This window comes from Salvelinus fontinalis, chromosome 29 (genome assembly GCF_029448725.1).
Source record: "Salvelinus fontinalis isolate EN_2023a chromosome 29, ASM2944872v1, whole genome shotgun sequence".
In the NCBI taxonomy this organism is placed as follows: Eukaryota; Metazoa; Chordata; class Actinopteri; order Salmoniformes; family Salmonidae; genus Salvelinus; species Salvelinus fontinalis.
The window spans coordinates 13,402,060-13,424,356 of NC_074693.1; the positions used below are offsets into that span (position 1 = coordinate 13,402,060).

Here is a 22,297-nt window from a genome sequence, read left to right on the forward strand (position 1 = left end):
AGTTACAAGAATTTTGCAACCCTATATGTATATATATATATATGTATACAGTTGAAGTTGGAAGTTTACACACACTTAGGTTGGAGTCATTAAAACTCGTTTTTCAACCACACCACACATTTCTTGTTAACAAACTATAATTTTGGCAAGTCGGTTAGGACATCTAGTTTGTGCATGACACAAGTAATTTTTCCAACAATTGTTTACAGACAGATTATTTCACTTATAACTCACTGTATCACAATTCCAGTGGGTCAGAAGTTTACATACACTAAGTTGACTGTGCCTTTAAACAGCTTGGACAATTACAGAAAATGATGTCATGGCTTTATAAGCTTCTGATAGGCTAATTTACATAATTTGAGTCAATTGGAGGTGTACCTGTGGATGTATTTCAAGGCCTACCTTCAAACTCAGTGCCTCTTTGCTTGACATCATGGGAAAATCAAAAGAAATCAGCCAAGACCTCAGAAAACAAATTGCAGACCTCCACAAGTCTGGTTCATCCTTGGGAGCAATTTTCAAACGCCTGAAGGTACCACTTTCATCTGTACAAACAATAGTACAAAGGAGACGCGTTCTGTCTCCTAGAGATGAATGTACTTTGGTGCGAAAAGTGCAAATCAATCCCAGAACAACAGCAAAGGACCTTGTGAAGATGCTGGAGGAAACAGGTACAAAAGTATCTATATCCACAGTAAAACAAGTCATATATCGACATAACCTGAAAGGCCGCTCAGCAAGGAAGAAGCCACTGCTCCAAAACCGCCATAAAAAAGTCAGACTACGGTTTGCAACTGCACATGGGGACAAAGATCGTACTTTTTGGAGAAATGTCCTCTGATCTGATGAAACAAAAATAGAACTTTGTCCATAATGACCATCGTTATGTTTGGAGTAAAAATGGGGAGGCTTGCAAGCTGAAGAACACCATCCCAACCGTGAACCACGGGGGTGGCAGCATCATGTTGTGGGGGTGCTTTGCTGCAGGAGGGACTGGTGCACTTCACAAAATAGATGGCATCATAAGGGGGGAAAATTACGTGGATATATTGAAGCAACATCTCAAGACATCAGTCAGGAAGTTAAAGCTTGGTCGCAAATGGGTCTTCCAAATGGACAATGACCCCAAGCATACTTCCAAAGTTGTGGCAAAATGGCTTAAGGACAACAAAGTCAAGGTATTGGAGTGGTCATCACAAAGCCCTGACCTCAATCCTATAGAAAATGTGTGGGCAGAACTGAAAAAGCGTGTGCAAGCAAGGAGGCCTACAAACCTGACTCAGTTACAACAGCTCTGTCAGGAGGAATGGGCCAAAATTCACCCAATTTATTGTGGAAAGCTTGTGGATGGCTACGCAAAATGTTTGACCCAAGTTAAACAATTTAAAGGCAATGCTACCAAATACTAATTGAGTATTTTAAACTTCTGACCCACTGGGAATGTGATGAAAGAAATAAAAGCTAAATAAATCATTCTCCCCCTATTATTCTGACATTTCACATTCTTAAAATAAAGTGGTGATCCTAACTGACCTAAAACAGAGAATTTTTACAATGATTTAATGTCAGGAATTGTGAAAAACCGAGTTTAAATGTGTTTGGCTAAGGTGTATGTAAATTTCCGACTTCAACTGTATGTCCTATATTGTGACCTCTCCAGGAACCTAACCTCCACAGTTAGTGCCTTCGGAAAGTATTCAGACCCCTTGACTTTTTCCACACTTTGTTACGTTACAGCCTAATTCTAAAATTGATTAAATAGTTTTATTTCCCTCATCAATCTACACACAATACCCAACACAATAATAATGACAAAGCAAAAACAGGTTTTTAGAAATGCTTGCTAAGTTATTTGAAATGAAAACCTAAATATCACATTTACATAAGTATTCAGACCCTTTACTTGAGTCTTCTTGTGTATGACGCTACAAGCTTGGCACACCTGTATTTGGGGAGTTTCTCCCATTCTTCTCTGCAGATTATCTCAAGCTCTGTCACGTTGGATGGGGAGCGTTGCTGCACAGCTATTTTCAGGTCTCTCCAGAAATGTTAGATCGGGTTAAAGTCCGGGCTCTGGCTGGGCCACTCAAGGACATTCAGAGACATGTCCCGAAGCCACACCTGCGTTGTCTTGGCTGTGTGCTTAGGGTCATTGTCCTGTTGGAAGGTGAACCTTCGCCCCCAGTCTGAGGTCCTGAGCGCTCTGGAGCAGGTTTTCATCAAGGATCTCTCTGTACTTTGCTCCGTTCATCTTTCCCTCGATCCTGACTAGTCTCCCAGTCCCTGCCGCTGAAAAACATCCCCATAGCATGATGATGCCACCCCCATGCTTCCCCGTAGGGATGGTGCCAGGTTTCCTCCAGACGTGAGGCTTGGCATTCAGGCCAAAGAGTTCAATCTTGTTTTCATCAGGCCAGAGAATCTTGTTTCTCATGGTCTGAGAGTCCTTTAGGTGCCTTTTGGCAAACTCCAAGCGGGCTGTCATGTGCCTTTTACTGAGGAGTGGATTCCATCTGGCCACTCTACCATAAAGGCCTGATTGGTCGAATGCTGCAGAGAGGGTTGTCCTTGAAGGTTCTCCCACCTCCACAGAGGAACTCTAGAGCTCTGTCAGAGTGACCGTTGGGTTCTTGGACACCTCCATGACCAAGGCCCTTCTCCTCTGATTGCTCAGTTTGGCCGGGCAGCCAGCTGTAGGAAGATTCCAAACTTCTTCCATTTAAGAATGGTGGAGGCCACTGTGTTCTTGGGGACCTTCAATGCTGCAGAAATGTTTTTGTACCCTTCCCCAGATCTGTGCCTCGACACAATCCTGTCTCTGAGCTCTACGGACAATTCCTTCGACCTCATGGCTTGGTTTTTGCTCTGACATGCACTGTCAACTGTGGGACCTTTTATAGACAGGTGTGTGCCTTTCCAAGTGATGTCCAATCAATAGAATTTACCACAGGTGGACTCCAATCAAGTTGTAGAAACATCTCAACGATACATCAATGGAAACAGGATGCACCTGAGCTCAATTTTGAGTTTTATTGCAAAGGGTCTGAATACTTGTGTAAATAAGGTATTTCTGTTATATCTCTCATAAATTTGCAAACATTTCCTATATTGTGACCTGTTCAGGAACCTAGCCTCTACAGTCAACGTGACCAGTATATATGTCTTGTATTGTGACCTCTCCACGAACCTAATCTCTACAGTCAACGTGACCAGTATATTTGTCCTGTATTGTGACCTCTCCAGGAACCTAGCCTCTACAGTCAACGTGACCAGTATATATGTCTTGTATTGTGATCTCTCCAGGAACCTAGCCTCTACAGTCAACGTGACCAGTATATTTGTCTTGTATTGTGACCTCTCCAGGAACCTAGCCTCTACAGTCAACGTGACCAGTATATTTGTCCTGTATTGTGACCTCTCCAGGAACCTAGCCTCTATAGTCAACGTGACCAGTATATTTGTCCTGTATTGTGACCTCTCCAGGAACCTAACCTCTACAGTCAACGTGACCAGTATATTTGTCTTGTATTGTGACCTCTCCAGGAACCTAACCTCTACAGTCAACGTGACCAGTATATTTGTCTTGTATTGTGACCTCTCCAGGAACCTAGCCTCTATAGTCAACGTGACCAGTATATATGTCTTGTATTGTGACCTGTCCAGGAACCTAGCCTCTACAGTCAACGTGACCAGTATATATGTCCTGTATTGTGACCTCTCCAGGAACCTAACCTCTACAGTCAACGTGACCAGTATATTTGTCTTGTATTGTGACCTCTCCAGGAACCTAACCTCTACAGTCAACGTGACCAGTATATATGGGGATGGAGGGTTCTTCCCGTACGGTTTCGACGGGACAATCTCTGGAGCCGCTACCTGTTTCTACGCCTTCGTAGGCTTCGACTGCATCGCCACAACAAGTAGGCCTCTACCTGCACAACAAGTAGGCCTACCTGCACAACAAGTAGGCCTCTACCTGCTTTGATCTGTGAACATGCACAGACACACTAACCTATATACGTCAGACACATTTCCATCCTACACAAACGCTGATAAAGCCAGGCGCTTCTCCAAGCTTTGTCCATACAGGATCTTAGGTAATGTCTACTCTACTCAGAATACTTTTTGGGGTGAATGTTGAGGCATATTGTAACAGTCGATATTCTTCATGATTAAACTTTGCTTGCTTGCTTGATCGATATTGGCTGATTGATCGACTGATTGACCAATCGACTGACTGGCCAATCGACTGATTGACCAATCGACTGACTGGCCAATCGACTGATGGACTGATTGATTGACAGCTCTTCATTCATTCATTCAATGTCTCTCTCCAGGTGAGGAGGTGAAGAACCCTCAGAAGTCCATCCCGCTGGGCATCGTGGTGTCTCTCCTCATCTGTTTCCTGGCCTACTTCGCCGTGTCGGCGGCCCTCACTCTGATCATGCCCTACTACATGCTGAATGTTAACAGCCCACTGCCCGTGGCCTTCGAGTACATTGGCTGGGGGCCCGCCAAGTATGTGGTGGCTGTCGGCTCGCTCTGCGCGCTCTCCACCAGGTAGGTAGGAGAACACGGGAAGTCCCTGGTCAATGATGTCACCAGGCTTCATTACAGTCTGTCTGTCTGTCTGTCTGTCTGTCTCCATTCTAAAAATAGATTAACCATAGTTACCAGGTTGCAAATGCTTTGTAAATGTGGCCTTGTATTCTGTTGTTCTAGCTGTTTTGCTGAGATTGTAACGTGGTCCTGTGCTGAGTCTGAATGACAAACGGCACCCTTATCCCTTTATAGTGCACTACCCTATTGGCCCTGGTCAAAAGTAGTGCACTATATAGGGAATAGGGTGCCATTTAGGGCATAAACCTGAGACTGTAACATGTCTGATGGCTCTCTGTGTCTGTCTCCTATACAGTCTGTTGGGTTCCATGTTCCCTATGCCCCGCGTACTGTTTGCTATGGCCAGAGATGGCCTCCTCTTCAAGCCCCTCAGTAAGGTCAGCGCCAGACAAAGTCCTGTCATCGCTACCATCTCCTCCGGGGTCATAGCAGGTAACACCCCATCCCTCTCTATCTCTCTCTACCCTCTCCTCCGGGGTCGTAGCAGGTAACACTCCATCCATCTCTATCTCTCTCTCTACCTTCTCCTCTGGGGTCGTAGCAGGTAACACCCCATCCCTGTCTATCTCTCTCTCTACCATCTCCTCCGGGGTCGTAGCAGGTAACACCCCATCCCTCTCTATCTCTCTCTCTACCATCTCCTCCGGGGTCGTAGCAGGTAACACTCCATCCCTCTCTATCTCTCTCTCTACCATCTCCTCCGGGGTCGTAGCAGGTAACACTCCATCCCTCTCTATCTCTCTCTCTACCATCTCCTCCGGGATCGTAGCAGGTAACACCCCATCCCTCTCTATCTCTCTCTCTACCATCTCCTCCAGGGTCGTAGCAGGTAACACTCCATCCCTCTCTATCTCTCTCTCTACCTTCTCCTCCGGGGTCGTAGCAGGTAACACCCCATCCCTCTCTATCTCTCTCTCTACCATCTCCTCCAGGGTCGTAGCAGGTAACACTCCATCCCTCTCTATCTCTCTCTCTACCATCTCCTCCGGGGTCGTAGCAGGTAACACCCCATCCCTCTCTATCTCTCTCTACCCTCTCCTCCAGGGTCGTAGCAGGTAACACTCCATCCCTCTCTATCTCTCTCTCTACCATCTCCTCCGGGGTCGTAGCAGGTAACACTCCATCCCTCTCTATCTCTCTCTCTACCATCTCCTCCAGGGTCGTAGCAGGTAACACTCCATCCCTCTCTATCTCTCTCTCTACCTTCTCCTCCGGGGTCGTAGCAGGTAACACCCCATCCCTCTCTATCTCTCTCTCTACCATCTCCTCCGGGGTCGTAGCAGGTAACACCCCATCCCTCTCTATCTCTATCTCTCTACCTTCTCCTCCGGGGTCGTAGCAGGTAACACTCCATCCCTCTCTATCTCTCTCTCTACCTTCTCCTCCAGGGTCGTAGCAGGTAACACTCCATCCCTCTCTATCTCTCTCTCTACCATCTCCTCCAGGGTCGTAGCAGGTAACACTCCATCCCTCTCTATCTCTCTCTCTACCATCTCCTCCGGGGTCGTAGCAGGTAACACCCCATCCCTCTCTATCTCTCTCTACCCTCTCCTCCAGGGTCGTAGCAGGTAACACTCCATCCCTCTCTATCTCTCTCTCTACCATCTCCTCCGGGGTCGTAGCAGGTAACACCCCATCCCTCTCTATCTCTCTCTACCCTCTCCTCCGGGGTCGTAGCAGGTAACACTCCATCCCTCTCTATCTCTCTCTCTACCTTCTCCTCCAGGGTCGTAACAGGTAACACTCCATCCCTCTCTATCTCTCTCTCTACCTTCTCCTCCGGGGTCGTAGCAGGTAACACTCCATCCCTCTCTATCTCTCTCTCTCTACCCTCTCCTCCGGGGTCGTAGCAGGTAACACCCCATCCCTCTCTATCTCTCTCTCTACCATCTCCTCCAGGGTCGTAGCAGGTAACACTCCATCCCTCTCTATCGCTCTCTCTACCTTCTCCTCCGGGGTCGTAGCAGGTAACACTCCATCCCTCTCTATCTCTCTCTACCTTCTCCTCCAGGGTCGTAGCAGGTAACACCCCATCCCTCTCTATCTCTCTCTCTACCATCTCCTCCAGGGTCGTAGCAGGTAACACTCCATCCCTCTCTATCGCTCTCTCTACCTTCTCCTCCGGGGTCGTAGCAGGTAACACTCCATCCCTCTCTATCTCTCTCTCTCTACCATCTCCTCCAGGGTCGTAGCAGGTAACACTCCATCCCTCTCTATCTCTCTCTCTACCTTCTCCTCCAGGGTCGTAGCAGGTAACACCCCATCCCTCTCTATCTCTCTCTCTACCTTCTCCTCCGGGGTCGTAGCAGGTAACACTCCATCCCTCTCTATCTCTCTCTCTACCATCTCCTCCAGGGTCGTAACAGGTAACACTCCATCCCTCTCTATCTCTCTCTCTACCTTCTCCTCCGGGGTCGTAGCAGGTAACACTCCATCCCTCTCTATCTCTCTCTCTCTACCCTCTCCTCCGGGGTCGTAGCAGGTAACACTCCATCCCTCTCTATCTCTCTCTACCTTCTCCTCCGGGGTCGTAGCAGGTAACACCCCATCCCTCTCTATCTCTCTCTCTACCTTCTCCTCCGGGGTCGTAGCAGGTAACACCCCATCCCTCTCTATCTCTCTCTCTACCTTCTCCTCCGGGGTCGTAGCAGGTAACACTCCATCCCTCTTTATCTCTCTCTCTACCCTCTCCTCCAGGGTCGTAGCAGGTAACACCCCATCCCTCTCTATCTCTCTCTCTACCATCTCCTCCGGGGTCGTAGCAGGTAACACTCCATCCCTCTCTATCTCTCTCAATTCAATTCAATTCAATTCAATTCAAGGGGCTTTATTGGCATGGGAAACATGTGTTAACATTGCCAAAGCAAGTGAGGTAGCAATACACAAAAGTGAAACAAACAATACAAATTAACAGTAAACATTACACATACAGAAGTTTCAAAACAATAAAAACATTACAAATGTCATATTATATATATGTACAGTGTTGTAGCAATGTACGAATGGTTAAAGCACACAGGTTAAAATAAATAGCCATAAATATGGGTTGTATTTACAATGCTGTTTGTTCTTCACTGGTTGCCCTTTTCTTGTGACAACAGGTCACAAATCTTGCTGCTGTGATGGCACACTGTGGAATTTCACCCAGTAGATATGGGAGTTTATCAAAATTGGATTTGTTTTCGAATTCTTTGTGGATCTGTGTATCTGAGGGAAATATGTGTCTTTAATATGGTCATACATTGGGCAGGAGGTTAGAAAGTGCAGCTCAGTTTCCACCTCCTTTTGTGGGCAGTGTGCACATAGCCTGTCTTCTCTTGAGAGCCATGTCTGCCTACGGCGGCCTTTCTCAATGGCAAGGCTATGCTCACTGAGTCTGTACATAGTCAAAGCTTTCCTTAAGTTTGGGTCAGTCACAGTGGTCAGGTATTCTGCCACTGTGTACTCTCTGTTTAGGGCCAAATAGCATTCTAGTTTGCTCTGTTTTTTTATTAATTCTTTCCAATGTGTCAAGTAATTATCTTTTTGTTTTCTCATGATTTGGTTGGGTCTAATTGTGTTGTTGTCCTGGGGCTCTGTGGGGTGTGTTTGTGTTTGTGAACAGAGCCCCAGGACCAGCTTGCTTAGGGGACTCTTCTCCAGGTTCATCTCTCTGTAGGTGATGGCTTTGTTATGCAAGGTTTGGGAATCGCTTCCTTTTAGGTGGTTGTAGAATTTAACTTCTTGCAACTATAGGGGGTGCTATTTTGCATTAGCATAATTAACTCTACAGATTAAACTGCCTAGTACTCAATTATTGCTTGTACAATATGCATATTATTGTTATTATTGGATAGAAAACACTCTCTAGTTTCTATAGCCGTTTGAATTATGTCTCTGAGTGAAACAGAACTCATTCTACAGCACTTTTCCTCCCAGTGTGTGAGATTTAGACATCTTGGCCTCTGGTTCCAGATCAGTTTTTAAAGTCTCTGTTAATCCTATGAGATACAAACACTGCCCACGCCTTCCTCTAGATGTCAGTAAGTGATGACAATTTGAATGGAGTCGATTGCGCAATCACAGGCTCTATAAATGACCAAAGACCGGAAGTAGGATTCCTTTGGAGTCTGCGCTCAACGCAAGAAGGATATCTGACTGGCCTTTTTCCAAGTCTTGTTTTAGCCAGTAATATAGCGTCGGTCATGTTTTTACTCGTTATAGGTGTTAGAAACATCATAATGTAGTTAATTTAAACCGTTTTATAGCAATTTATATCCGTTTAGTGCGATTTTGAGGCATTGCTTTGTAATAGACTTTGAAGCTCCGGGCACGTTTCGGGGTCCCGGTCGTACGTTAGTGGGCATTTCGACGGGCAAGTGGACATCTTTCGACCAAAAGAAGATTAGACCAAAGAAAGGATTCATTGCCCAAGAATCTGATGGAAGATCGCCTCATAGTAAGAAATATTTAAGATGATAAATCGTTGTTCTGTAGAAAAATGTCAAACGCACGTTCTGCCATTTTGTTAGATGTAGCTTTGCTTGGCGCAACCTGTATTGAAAAGTAAGGATAATTCAAAAAATGTAATTCCGCGATTGTATTAAGAATTAAATTGTCTATCAATCGCTGTCCACCCTATATTTTTAGTCAAGTTTATGAGTGTTTATGTATAAGACTAGATCACTGTCTAATATGGTGCACAACATTTTCTGACCAGCTGTGCTACTTTTGTCATTGTCTAACCATGATTTTGGTGGCTACATATGCACATTTTCGAACAAACTGTATATGTATGTTGTAATATGATGTTACAGGAGTGTCATCTGAAGAATTCTGAGAAGGTTAGTGAAAAAATTTATATATTTTGGCGATGATACGATATCGCTCTCTTTGGCTAGAATCAGTGCTCAGGTAACGTTTGCGTATGTGGTATGCTAATATAACGATTTATTGTGTTTTCGCTGTAAGACACTTAGAAAATCTGAAATATTGTCTGTATTCACAGGATCTGTGTCTTTCGATTAGTGTATGCTGTGTATTTTTACGAATGTTTGATGATTAGTAATTAGGTAATACACGTTGCTCTATGTATTTATTCTAGTCCATTTGTGACGGTGGGTGCAATTGTAAACTATGATATCTACCTGAAATATGCAAATTTTTCTAACAAAACATATTTATGGTATAGGATAGGTTATCAGACTGTCATCTGATGAGGTTTTTTCTTGGTTAGTGGCTATCAATATCTTAGTTTAGCCGAATTGGTGATGGCTACTGGTGTTGAGAGAAAATGGTGGACAAAGAAAAATGGTGATTTTTGCTAACGTGTTTAGCTAATAGATTTACATATTGTGTCTTCCCTCTAAAACATTTTAAAAATCTGAAATGGTGGCTTTATTCACAAGATCTGTATCTTTCATTAGGTGTCTTGGACTTGTGATTTAATGATATTTAGATGCTACTATTTAATTGTGACGCTATGCTAGCGATGCTAATCAGTGTGTGTGTGGGGGGGGGGGGGGGGGGGTCCGGGGTAGAGGTTCGTTAGAGGTTAACGGCTCTTTTCTGGATTTTGATAATTAGTGGGTATCGGCCTAATTCTGCTCTGCATGCATTATTTGGTGTTCTATGTTGTACACGGAGGATATTTTTGCAGAATTCTGCATGCAGAGTCTCAATTTGGTGTTTGTCCCATTTTGTGAAATCTTGGTTGGTGAGCGGACCCCAGACCTCACAACCATAAAGGGCAATGGGCTCTATGACAGATTCAAGTATTTTTAGCCAGATCCTAATTGGTATGTTGAAATTTATGTTCCTTTTGATGGCATAGAATGCCCTTCTTGCCTTGTCTCTCAGATCGTTCACAGCTTTGTGGAAGTTACCTGTGGTGCTGATGTTTAGGCCGAGGTATGTATAGTTTTTTGTGTGCTCTAGGGCAACGGTGTCTAGATGGAATTTGTGGTCCTGGCGACTGGACCTTTTTTGGAACACCATTATTTTGGTCTTACTGAGATTTACTGTCAGGGCCCAGGTCTGACAGAATCTGTGCAGAAGATCTAGGTGCTGCTGTAGTCCCTCCTTGGTTGGTGACAGAAGCACGAGATCATCAGCAAACAGTAGACATTTGACTTCGGATTCTAGTAGGGTGAGACCGGGTGCTGCAGACTGTTCTAGTGCCCGCGCCAATTCGTTGATATATATGTTGAAGAGGGCGGGGCTTAAGCTGCATCCCTGTCTCACCCCACGACCCTGTGTGAAGAAATGTGTGTTTTTTGCCAATTTTAACCGCACACTTGTTGTTTGTGTACATGGATTTTATAATGTCGTATGTTTTACCTCCAACACGACTTTCCATCAATTTGTATAGCAGACCCTCATGCCAAATTGAGTCGAAGGCTTTTTTGAAATCAACAAAGCATGAGAAGACTTTGCCTTTGTTTTGGTTTGTTTGGTTGTCAATTAGGGTGTGTAGGGTGAATACATGGTCTGTTGTACGGTAATTTGGTAAAAAGCCAATTTGACATTTGCTCAGTACATTGTGTTCATTGAGGAAATGTACGAGTCTGCTGTTAATGATAATGCAGAGTATTTTACCAAGGTTACTGTTGACGCATATTCCACGGTAGTTATTGGGGTCAAATTTGTCTCCACTTTTGTGGATTGGGGTGGTCCTGAAGGTCTTGGAGGGTGTCTCGCTGGTCTGGGTGGGGTGTCTATTGATCTGTTGCTCCTGTGTGAAGTGTGGGGGCTGCGTTTGAGAGCGATGTCCTTTAGAGTCCGGGCAAAGGTGGGCACTGCTGCCTTGTAGAGGTGGACCTGGTCATAGAGGCTGTTCAAGTCCAGGGTGGAGTGGTGGGCCAGAAAGACATTTGGTTTTGAGGCACAGTCACGGGAAATGCTTGCGTTTACCCGCTGTATTGTAGCAGGGTGGAAGTCTTTTCGTGCTAGCAGGGTGGAGATAACCACTTGTGCGTTGGGGAAAGTAGAAGAAGCTTTTTCAATCACTCCCTTCAGTGCTGTGGCCACCCTTTCCTGCTGTGCTCTCAGGTCGTTTGTGCCTGTGTGTATTATTATGTGGCTAGGTGAGCCTAATTTGTCCTCAGACAGAAAGTCTAGGGCGCGCTGGGTGTTTGGACACCAGAGTTTAGACACACTGTGTTTGGGAAAAAGTTTTTTTTCTTCTATAAATTTCCCATTTGAGTCCATAAGGAGGACAATCTGTGTCTTGTGTTTGTCCTCAGTGGGTGTGGGGGGGGTTATCAGGAGGGCTATCAGGGTGGCTGACAGGGGGGGTGCTCAGAGGGGGTGAGAGCTGCTGGGCTTGGGGTTTTTCTTTTGTCTGTTCTGCTGTGATGTCGACTCTATGGCCAGGGTCTGGTGTGGACTGTTCTGCTGTGGTATTGAGACTTTTGTCTGGTGCTGAGGTGGGCTGTTCTGCTGGCGTCTCTGTGGGGATGGCCACCTCCCTAGTGGGTTGTTCTCTGTCACATGCCACCCCCCTCCACCTCTCCTCCAGCAGTCTGATCCTCTCCTCCATCCCCCTCTCCCTCTCCTCCAGCAGTCTGATCCTCTCCTCTAGTGCTTTGTTCTGCTCCTGCTTCTGCTCTTTCTCCTGTTGAAATTGTCTCACCACAGTCCAGAGTGCAGATATGTCTCTCCACCTCCAGCTCTCCTGGTATGGTTAAGGGGGTGTTGTGCTGGACTGTTGTCTGGGTCTGTGCTGACTGGAGTGTAATCACCTGCTGTTCCAGCTCCACCTGCCTTACCTCCAGCTGGGTGAATTTATCCTTCATTTCAATGAGGGGGAAGTACTCTGTGCTGGGAGGTTGACTGTCTGCTGAGGGTTGCTCGTCTGTGGGTCCTGATGAAGAGGTCTGGTCTGACCCGCTTGGGGTGGGGGTATCTTTATCAAGGGAGAGCTTCTCCTGCTGGGCTAATTCTTTGATTAGGTGAAAGTCCAGCTGAAACTGTTTGGGGTTGCCCTGTACCATTACTGTTCCAGACTTATAAAGATTTATATTAGCTGACTCCTCGTCCTCGTTGTCAAGAATCCTGAGTTTCCACCCCTCGTTAACCCCCCCTCTCTTAACAGAGGGGTTAACAGAGGGGTAGTGTGCTAATATAGCACTGTGCCATGCCAGGGGATGGTTTGTGTGGAAGATAAGGTTGCTGATGTTCCCATTTTTGTAATAGTCAGCAAAAAGTATCTCTTGATTTTCCATAAGGAGCTTCATTTTGTGATCTTTTCTTGCCTTATCATTCTTTACAATCACCGGGTACTGTATTTTAATTACCTCTGAACAGCGGGAGGCAGCTTCTAAGGCCTCTCCATTTGTTTGGGGTAGACTATTCGACTCTCCTGCCATTGTTGGGCTAATGGGCTTTGACACCTCTCACTTGACACGTAAGTGCTAGTTGAAGCTGTATCAAGCTTGACAGAATTATGTTACCATTCAGTCCTTATAAAGTAATGTCATGTATTTTTCTTCTTGGCTTTTGGAAATAGAATATAGTTTAAGACTAAACATTACTCACTCAGTTCCAGGTTGGGTGGTGTTTTCAGGTTTCTGTTGTTTTCCAGAGAATTTATATAGAATTATAATCCTTGGTTGTTGTGAACTTTTCAGGTGATTCCGTAATTCCGTCCAAAATCAGGTTGTAGGTTTTGAGTTTTGATTTGAAGTGAAGGTTATGTAGTAGAGGGTAGCATCCTGTATGTGTTCCTGACAAAACATCCAAGTTTATCTAACTCTAAATCTATATTTTTTAAAGAAAATGCTGAAAAATGCAGGAGCTCATCTGATCGTGACCTCTCTCTCTCTCTTTCTCTCGTAGAGATATGAAGAGTTTGTTGTGTTTGGCCTATGATACATTTTGTGTGATGATTTATCTACGGTAAATACTTTAAGGTTTGTTTGTTTTCCCTCCCAGCGATAATGGCCCTGGTGTTTGACCTGAAAGCATTAGTTGATATGATGTCAATTGGGACACTCTTTGCCTACACACTTGTGGCTATATGCATTCTCATACTTAGGTAAGTATTTCCCAAATATTTAAACTTAGATAAACATCAGTCCTCTATTTAGCTAAATAAACGGTACTAAGTTGACTTTGTAACATCTAGGTACCAAGAGACCCAATCAGAAGACTCAGATCTCCAGATTCTTGAATCAAGCACCAAGTTTGGTTGTCTCAAACCACCATCATTCCCAACATCGGGCACCTCCAAAACAGTCACAAGTTTGACTGTATTTTCTGGTAAGCAAAACGGTTTGACAAGAAATATCCAATCAATCTGTCTTTAAAGTTGACAAATAATATTATTCAAAGATTGTCTACATTTTAAAGGTACTGTAATATCTGCAGTGGGACATTATGTAGCCTTCCCCCCTTTCTGTCAGTCATTATTCCCTCACCCCCTTCCTCTCTCTCTGTTCACTTGTTCTTCCCTCACCCCCTTCCTCTCTCTCTGTTCCCTTGTTCTTCCCTCATCCCCTTCCTCTCTCTCTGTTCACTTGTTCTTCTCTCACCCCCTTCCTCTCTCTCTGTTCACTTGTTCTTCCCTCACCCCCTTCCTCTCTCTCTGTTCACTTGTTCTTCCCTCACCCCCTTCCTCTCTCTCTGTTCCCTTGTTCTTCCCTCATCCCCTTCCTCTCTCTCTGTTCACTTGTTCTTCTCTCACCCCCTTCCTCTCTCTCTGTTCCCTTGTTCTTCTCTCACCCCCTTCCTCTCTCTCTGTTCACTTGTTCTTCTCTCACCCTCTTCCTCTCTCTCTGTTCACTTGTTCTTCCCTCACCCCCTTCCTCTCTCTCTGTTCACTTGTTCTTCCCTCACCCCCTTCCTCTCTCTCTGTTCAGTCGTTCTTCTCTCACCCTCTTCCTCTCTCTCTGTTCACTTGTTCTTCCCTCACCCCCTTCCTCTCTCTCTGTTCCCTTGTTCTTCCTCACCCCCTTCCTCTCTCTCTGTTCACTTGTTCTTTCCTCATCCCCTTCCTCTCTCTCTCTCTCTCCAGTGGTGTGTGTATGCGGTCTGTGCATCCTGCTGACCCAAGCGATAGACGCTATACAGCGGCAGGAGATCTGGAGCATGGTGTGTGTGTCCATAGTAGCCTTCATCCTCCTGGTCCTCGTCATCATCATCTGGAGGCATCCACAGAACCAAGCCAAGGCTGCTTTCATGGTGAGAAGCACCGTCGGAAGATGGACACCTGCATATAAAGGACAATATCCACAGGCTATTCAAACATCGCTGATTCACAATAATGATCAACCATTATCAGATGCAGCCCAACAGATCGTAATATCGTAATAAACCCCAAATGTGTTTGATCTCCAGAATGTTTACCTTTGGGCTCGGGCCCTGTGTGGTACATTGTTTGTGTCTTTATGTTGGCATTTCAGTAAAGTTCTCTTACCCCCTGACGTCTGCTCCCAGGTGCCCTTCCTGCCCGTGCTGCCGGTAGTTAGTGTGTTTGTCAACGTCTACCTGATGGTCCAGTTAGGACGAGACACCTGGATGCGATATGCCATCTGGATGGCCGTAGGTAAGTATTCTACCCAACACTTCTCTGCCCATTAATACATGCCACAAGCACTAAACTGGGAGGCTGGATGGGTCATTTTCTATCTATCTGACCTGATATCAATAGGAGTGTGGGTTGTTTAAAGCTGGTTGGAGGCTATACAGGATGTCAGAGGGTTGAGGGGAGGGTTCCCTCTGATCTCAATATTTTCTCTCTCTCTCTCTCTCTCTCTCTCTCTCTCTCTCTCTCTCTCTCTCTCTCTCTCTCTCTCTCTCTCTCTCTCTCTCTCTCTCTCTCTCTCTGTCTCTGTCTCTGTCTCTGTCTCTGTCTCTGTCTCTGTCTCTCTCTGTCTCTCTCTGTCTCTCTCTGTCTCTCTCTGTCTCTGTCTCTCTCTGTCTCTGTCTCTGTCTCTCTCTGTCTCTCTCTCTCTCTGTCTCTCTCTCTCTCTCTCTCTCTCTCTCTGTCTCTCTCTGTCTCTCTCTGTCTCTCTCTCTCTGTCTCTCTCTCTCTGTCTCTCTCTGTCTCTCTCTCTCTGTCTCTCTCTGTCTCTCTCTCTCTGTCTCTCTGTCTCTCTCTCTCTGTCTCTCTCTCTCTGTCTCTCTCTGTCTCTGTCTCTCTCTGTGTCTGTATGTCTGTAGGGTTCCTCATCTACTTTGGTTATGGGATCCGTAACAGCGTCCAGAAGCAGAGGAACCAGACCAGCCAGGTGGAGATTGAGACCGTCAGCGGTGTGACGGAGAAGGAGGCCTTCAAAGAAGACAGATTCTGAGGCTGAGTGGAAAGGACAACATAGGACAGGAGTGGAGAGGAGAGGAGAAGAGAGGACAGGACAGAAGAGAGGACAGGACAGAAGAGCGAGAGACAGGACAAGACTGGAGCTAAGGACTGGAGCTGACAGGACAGAAAAGGACTGGAGCTGACACGACAGGACAAGATAGGACTGGAGCTGACAGGACAGGACAAGATAGGACTGCAGCTGACAGGACAGGACAGAAAAGGACTGGAGCTGACAGGACAGAAAAGGACTGGAGCTGAGAGAGAGAGAGAGAGATATTTACTGTTCACTTTTTATTGTCTATTTCACTTTTGTTTATCCATTTCACTTGCTTTGGCAACGTTTCCCATGCCAATAAAGCCCCTTGAATTGAATAGAGAGAGAGAGATGTTCTGATGTTACATTGTGTATTTAAGAGAATTCCTGTCTACTGTCTAACTAAAGGCTGGTTTATACTGTCTGTAACACCACTAGAATTCAACAAGTGTAGTTGGTCAAAATGACTTTCATTTATAACCATTATGTCTGTACATTTCCACAGTCATTTTCAACTTTAAAATAATGTATTTTATAAGGAGACATCATGGTGTTCTTTGATAAAAAAATATCTTTGTTTTCTCATTGTTTCGTCATGGCCGTATTGGTATAGATAAAATACGACATGTCCCAAATAGAAAATACATTGCAAGTTTTAGGAGTTGATTTGGTCAGCTGTTCAGTCCACATCACGCTGGTTCAGAGATCGTGAGGTCATCTACCTGTGCATCTCCTGATGTTGTAGGAGTCCGATGAAGATGAGATTTACATTTACATTTAAGTCATTTAGCAGACGCTCTTATCCAGAGCGACTTACAAGTACATACATTCATATTTTTTTTTGTGTACTGGAGATGAAGTCCTTGAAGTCCTTGTCCCTGTGTATTAGTCAGAGGCCTATATGAATCATTTTCTGAACAACATAATGTCAACTATTGTCACAAGCTCTAACAAACTTATCAGATGGAAGTTCAACACTTTACCGTGACAACATGATGAGGGGAAAGAGTGTTATTAATACAGTATATATTATAATTCAGAAATGTTCACTAGTTGTTCACTGTTTTCACAAGAGACAGACTGACACACATTTTCTGTTTTGACTTTCAGACAAAGCTCATTCCTCAACCATTTCACAACAATGATCTCCACATTGGGATGAACGCACACGGTGCATTCTGTACAGGGCTTATGTTTCTCACCAATCTTTCCTTGAAGTCATTCCATATTTACTTTTCCATTTACCTTGACTTCACTGATGTACGTGATTTCTTAGTCGGAGAGATGTCGAGCTATGATTCTGAAACCTCCTTCGAGCAGGAAGAGCAGTCAGTGTGCTTGCTGAAAGCGAGGACAACTACTGTATTCCTACATACTCCAGGCGTATCAGTGTGCTTGCTGACCGTGTTGTTTGAGAAAAATCACTTTGATAACTATTTATACTTTTTGAACAATGACTACATAAAATAGAATGTATTTATATTGATTTACAATGTGAGATTTTTCAGAATAGTACTGCTCTTCAACTGTTTATGCTAGTCACATCAAAAACAGCATGGGACCTTTATCAAAAAAAGTTATTCAACTTTGTTTTTTAAACTTGTTCTACTACCGTAAAATATAATAGTGGACAGCTGAAGAAAGCACAACAGTGTTTTGTTCAGGAAATAGCCCTTTGCTAATACGTTTCTAGAGAGTATGTTGGAGTCCATTCAACCAGCTAGAGTTGAGCTTTCTGTTTCTTCTACTCACCTGTGAACTATGACATGTGACTGACGGTGTGCTAAAGTTCACATACTCACTGCTTTACCCTACTTGTCATTGTCCTGGCAATAATAGATGAAGCAAGTGAGTTTTAAATCAGAGAAAGATTTCTTTCTCCATTTCTTAGATTCCATTTTTATACAGGTATCAAAATGTTAACACATATAGAATGTAGATATGATGAAAAATCGTATTTTGAATTAAAATAAATGTCTAGTACATAGCTTATTTTAAGATTTTAACAATATATTTTATTGTTTCATAATGTAAATACAAAAATGTATACAATGACATAATGCAAATGACTCTCAAATAAACTTGATCATGTTCCATTTTGGTCAAAGTCTTCTCACTGGTCAGAGTCTTCTCACTGGTCAGTCTTCTCACTGGTCAGAGTCTTCTCACTGGTCAGTCTTCTCACTGGTCAAAGCCTTCTCACTGGTCAGTCTTCTCACTGGTCAAAGTCTTCTCACTGGTCAGTCTTCTCACTGGTCAAAGCCTTCTCACTGGTCAGAGTCTTCTCACTGGTCAGAGTCTTCTCACTGTTCAGAGTCTTCTCACTGGTCAGAGTCTTCTCACTGGTCAGAGTCTTCTCACTGGTCAGAGTCTTCTCACTGGTCAGAGTCTTCTCACTGGTCAGAGTCTTCTCACTGGTCAAAGTCTTCTCACTGGTCAGAGTCTTCTCACTGGTCAGTCTTCTCACTGGTCAAAGTCTTCTCACTGGTCAAAGTCTTCTCACTGGTCAGAGCCTTCTCACTGGTCAAAGTCTTCTCACCGGTCAGAGTCTTCTCACTGGTCAAAGCCTTTTCACAGGTCAGAGCCTTCTCACTGGTCAGAGTCTTCTCACTGGTCAAAGTCTTCTCACTGGTCAGAGTCTTCTCACTGGTCAGTCTTCTCACTGGTCAAAGTCTTCTCACTGGTCAAAGTCTTCTCACTGGTCAGAGCCTTCTCACTGGTCAAAGTCTTCTCACCGGTCAGAGTCTTCTCACTGGTCAAAGCCTTTTCACAGGTCAGAGCCTTCTCACTGGTCAGAGTCTTCTCACTGGTCAAAGTCTTCTCACTGGTCAGAGTCTTCTCACTGGTCAGTCTTCTCACTGGTCAAAGTCTTCTCACTGGTCAAAGTCTTCTCACTGGTCAGAGCCTTCTCACTGGTCAGAGTCTTCTCACTGGTCAGAGTCTTCTCACTGGTCAGAGTCTTCTCACTGGTCAAAGCCTTCTCACTGGTCAGAGTCTTCTCACTGGTCAGAGTCTTCTCACTGGTCAGTCTTCTCACTGGTCAGTCTTCTCACTGGTCAGATTCTTCTCACTGGTCAAAGCCTTCTCACTGGTCAGAGTCTTCTCACTGGTCAGAGTCTTCTCACTGGTCAGTCTTCTCACTGGTCAGTCTTCTCACTGGTCAGAGTCTTCTCACCGGTCAAAGCCTTCTCACTGGTCAGAGTCTTCTCACTGGTCAAAGTCTTCTCACTGGTCAGAGTCTTCTCACTGGTCAGAGCCTTCTCATTGGTCAAAGCCTTCTCATTGGTCAAAGTCTTCTCACTGGTCAAAGTCTTCTCATTGGTCAAAGCCTTCTCACTGGTCAAAGCCTTCTCACTGTCAAAGCCTTCTCATTGGTCAAAGCCTTCTCACTGGTCAGAGTCTTCTCACTGGTCAGAGCCTTCTCATTGGTCAGAGTCTTCTCACTGGTCAGTCTTCTCACTGGTCAAAGTCTTCTCACTAGTCAAAGTCTTCTCACTGGTCAGAGCCTTCTCACTGGTCAAAGTCTTCTCACCGGTCAGAGCCTTCTCACTGGTCAAAGCCTTTTCACAGGTCAGAGCCTTCTCACTGGTCAGAGTCTTCTCACTGGTCAAAGTCTTCTCACTGGTCAGAGTCTTCTCACTGGTCAGTCTTCTCACTGGTCAAAGTCTTCTCACTGGTCAAAGTCTTCTCACTGGTCAGAGTCTTCTCACTGGTCAGAGTCTTCTCACTGGTCAGAGTCTTCTTACTGGTCAAAGCCTTCTCACTGGTCAGAGTCTTCTCACTGGTCAGAGTCTTCTCACTGGTCAGTCTTCTCACTGGTCAGTCTTCTCACTGGTCAGAGTCTTCTCACCGGTCAAAGCCTTCTCACTGGTCAGAGTCTTCTCACTGGTCAAAGTGTTCTCACTGGTCAGAGTCTTCTCACTGGTCAGAGCCTTCTCACTGGTCAGTCTTCTCACTGGTCAAAGTCTTCTCACTGGTCAGAGTCTTCTCACTGGTCAGAGCCTTCTCATTGGTCAAAGCCTTCTCATTGGTCAAAGTCTTCTCACTGGTCAAAGTCTTCTCATTGGTCAAAGCCTTCTCACTGGTCAAAGCCTTCTCACTGTCAAAGCCTTCTCATTGGTCAAAGCCTTCTCACTGGTCAGAGTCTTCTCACTGGTCAGAGCCTTCTCATTGGTCAAAGCCTTCTCATTGGTCAAAGCCTTCTCACTGGTCAGAGTCTTCTCACTGGTCAGAGCCTTCTCATTGGTCAAATCCTTCTCATTGGTCAAAGTCTTCTCACTGGTCAGAGTCTTCTCATTGGTCAAAGTCTTCTCACCAATCAAAGTCTTCTCATTGGTCAAAATCTCACTGGTCAGAGTCTTCTCACTGGTCAGAGTCTTCTCACTGGTCAGAGCCTTCTCATTGGTCAAAGCCTTCTCATTGGTCAAAGCCTTCTCATTGGTCAAAGCCTTCTCACTGGTCAGAGTCTTCTCACTGGTCAGAGCCTTCTCATTGGTCAAAGCCTTCTCATTGGTCAAAGCCTTCTCATTGGTCAAAGCCTTCTCACTGGTCAGAGTCTTCTCACTGGTCAGAGTCTTCTCACTGGTCAAAGCCTTCTCACTGGTTAGAGTCTTCTCACTGGTTAGAGTCTTCTCACTGGTCAAAGTCTTCTCACTGGTCAAAGCCTTCTCACTGGTCAAAGCCTTCTCACTGGTCAAAGCCTTCTCACTGGTCAAAGCCTTCTCACTGGTCAACGCTTTCTCACTGGTCAGGGTCTTCTCACTGGTCAAAGCCTTCTCACTGGTCAAAGCCTTCTCACTGGTCAAAGCCTTCTCACTGGTCAACGCTTTCTCACTGGTCAGAGTCTTCTCACTGGTCAAAGCCTTCTCACTGGTCAGAGCCTTCTCACTGGTCAGAGCCTTCTCACTGGTCAGAGCCTTCTCACTGGTCAAAGCCTTCTCACTGGTCAGAGCCTTCTCACTAGTCAGAGCCTTCTCACTGGTCAAAGCCTTCTCACTGGTCAGAGCCTTCTCACTGGTCAGAGCCTTCTCACTGGTCAGAGCCTTCTCACTGGTCAGAGCCTTCTCACTGGTCAAAGCCTTCTCACTCGTCAGAGCCTTCTCACTGGTCAGAGCCTTCTCACTGGTCAGAGCCTTCTCACTGGTCAAAGCCTTCTCACAAGGGTCATTAATAAACTGTAACACACATATTTTCCATTGACCAAGCCGGTGATGAAGGCAGTGCTAAGCTGGGATAAAGAGCTAGTATCTGCATCCCAAATTGTACCCTATTCCCTATATAGTGCACTACTTTTGACTGGGGCCTATAGGGCTCTGGTCAAAAGTAATGCGCTATATAGGGAATAGGGTGCAATTTGGGACATGTTCATAGCGTGCCACTTACCACTCTGTGTTCATGGGGAACAATAGAACCATTCACATGTTGTTACCTAGGCCATGCCATAACCATGGCTGAGCAAGTCATTCCTTAAGCAAGGTTTAGTGCACTCACACAGCACAGACATCTAGACCTGAGGTACAGTAGAGTTAATTAAGCACCATATAAGATACAGTACATTCCAGTACTCTACTGTTTAATTACACCATACAGTACATTCCAGTACTCTACTGTTTAATTACACCATACAGTACATTCCAGTACTCTACTGTTTAATTACACCATACAGTACATTCCAGTACTCTACTGTTTAATTACACCATACAGTACATTCCAGTACTCTACTGTTTAATTACACCATACAGTACATTCCAGTACTCTACTGTTTAATTACACAATACAGTACATTACAATACTCTACTGTTTAATTACACCGTACAGTACATTCCAATACTCTACTGTTTAATTACACCGTACAGTACATTCCAGTACTTTACAGTTTAATTACACCATACAGTACATTCCAGTACTTTACAGTTTAATTACACCATACAGTACATTCCAGTACTCTACTGTTTAATTACATATTTGATTAAATGTCAGGAATCGTGAGAAACTGAGTTTAAATGTTTACTAAGGTGTATGTAAACTTCCGACATCAACTGCATATGCTTCCATAAACAGAGTCCCCCACATGGGTGTGATGTTACAGTGTCTTGTATGGGTCAGACGTTACATTAGGCCTTCCATACATAGAAACACACGTTAAACATGTGTTGGGGAGTAGTTACATACATGTACTTAATCTAGTCATTTAACTACAGTTTGCAGTAGCTTGGTGGTAGTTGAACTACATTCAGATCTTGGTAGTGTAGTGTTACCATGTAGCGGTGTAGCTAACTACTGGAACTAAACACGACTTCTTTTGCGAAAATATGGGTGAAGTAGGCAATAATTTCCTTTCTTTTTCAGAATCAGACCTG

At 44.8% G+C, this 22,297-nt stretch overlaps 1 protein-coding gene across 1 annotated transcript in view; it reads left to right on the forward strand.

The window, feature by feature from the left end:
* Positions 1 to 18,056, forward strand: part of LOC129827456 (cationic amino acid transporter 2-like) — a 33,015-nt gene extending 14,959 nt beyond the window's left edge. Inside the window, exons 7-14 of the mRNA XM_055888331.1 lie at positions 3,787 to 3,923; positions 4,341 to 4,563; positions 4,919 to 5,055; positions 13,537 to 13,639; positions 13,730 to 13,863; positions 14,618 to 14,784; positions 15,040 to 15,148; positions 15,766 to 18,056. Coding sequence (XP_055744306.1) covers positions 3,787 to 3,923; positions 4,341 to 4,563; positions 4,919 to 5,055; positions 13,537 to 13,639; positions 13,730 to 13,863; positions 14,618 to 14,784; positions 15,040 to 15,148; positions 15,766 to 15,896 — 1,141 coding nt within the window. The 3' untranslated portion in view covers positions 15,897 to 18,056. The remainder of the gene's footprint in view (positions 1 to 3,786; positions 3,924 to 4,340; positions 4,564 to 4,918; positions 5,056 to 13,536; positions 13,640 to 13,729; positions 13,864 to 14,617; positions 14,785 to 15,039; positions 15,149 to 15,765) is intronic.
* Positions 18,057 to 22,297: the final 4,241 nt, after the last annotated feature.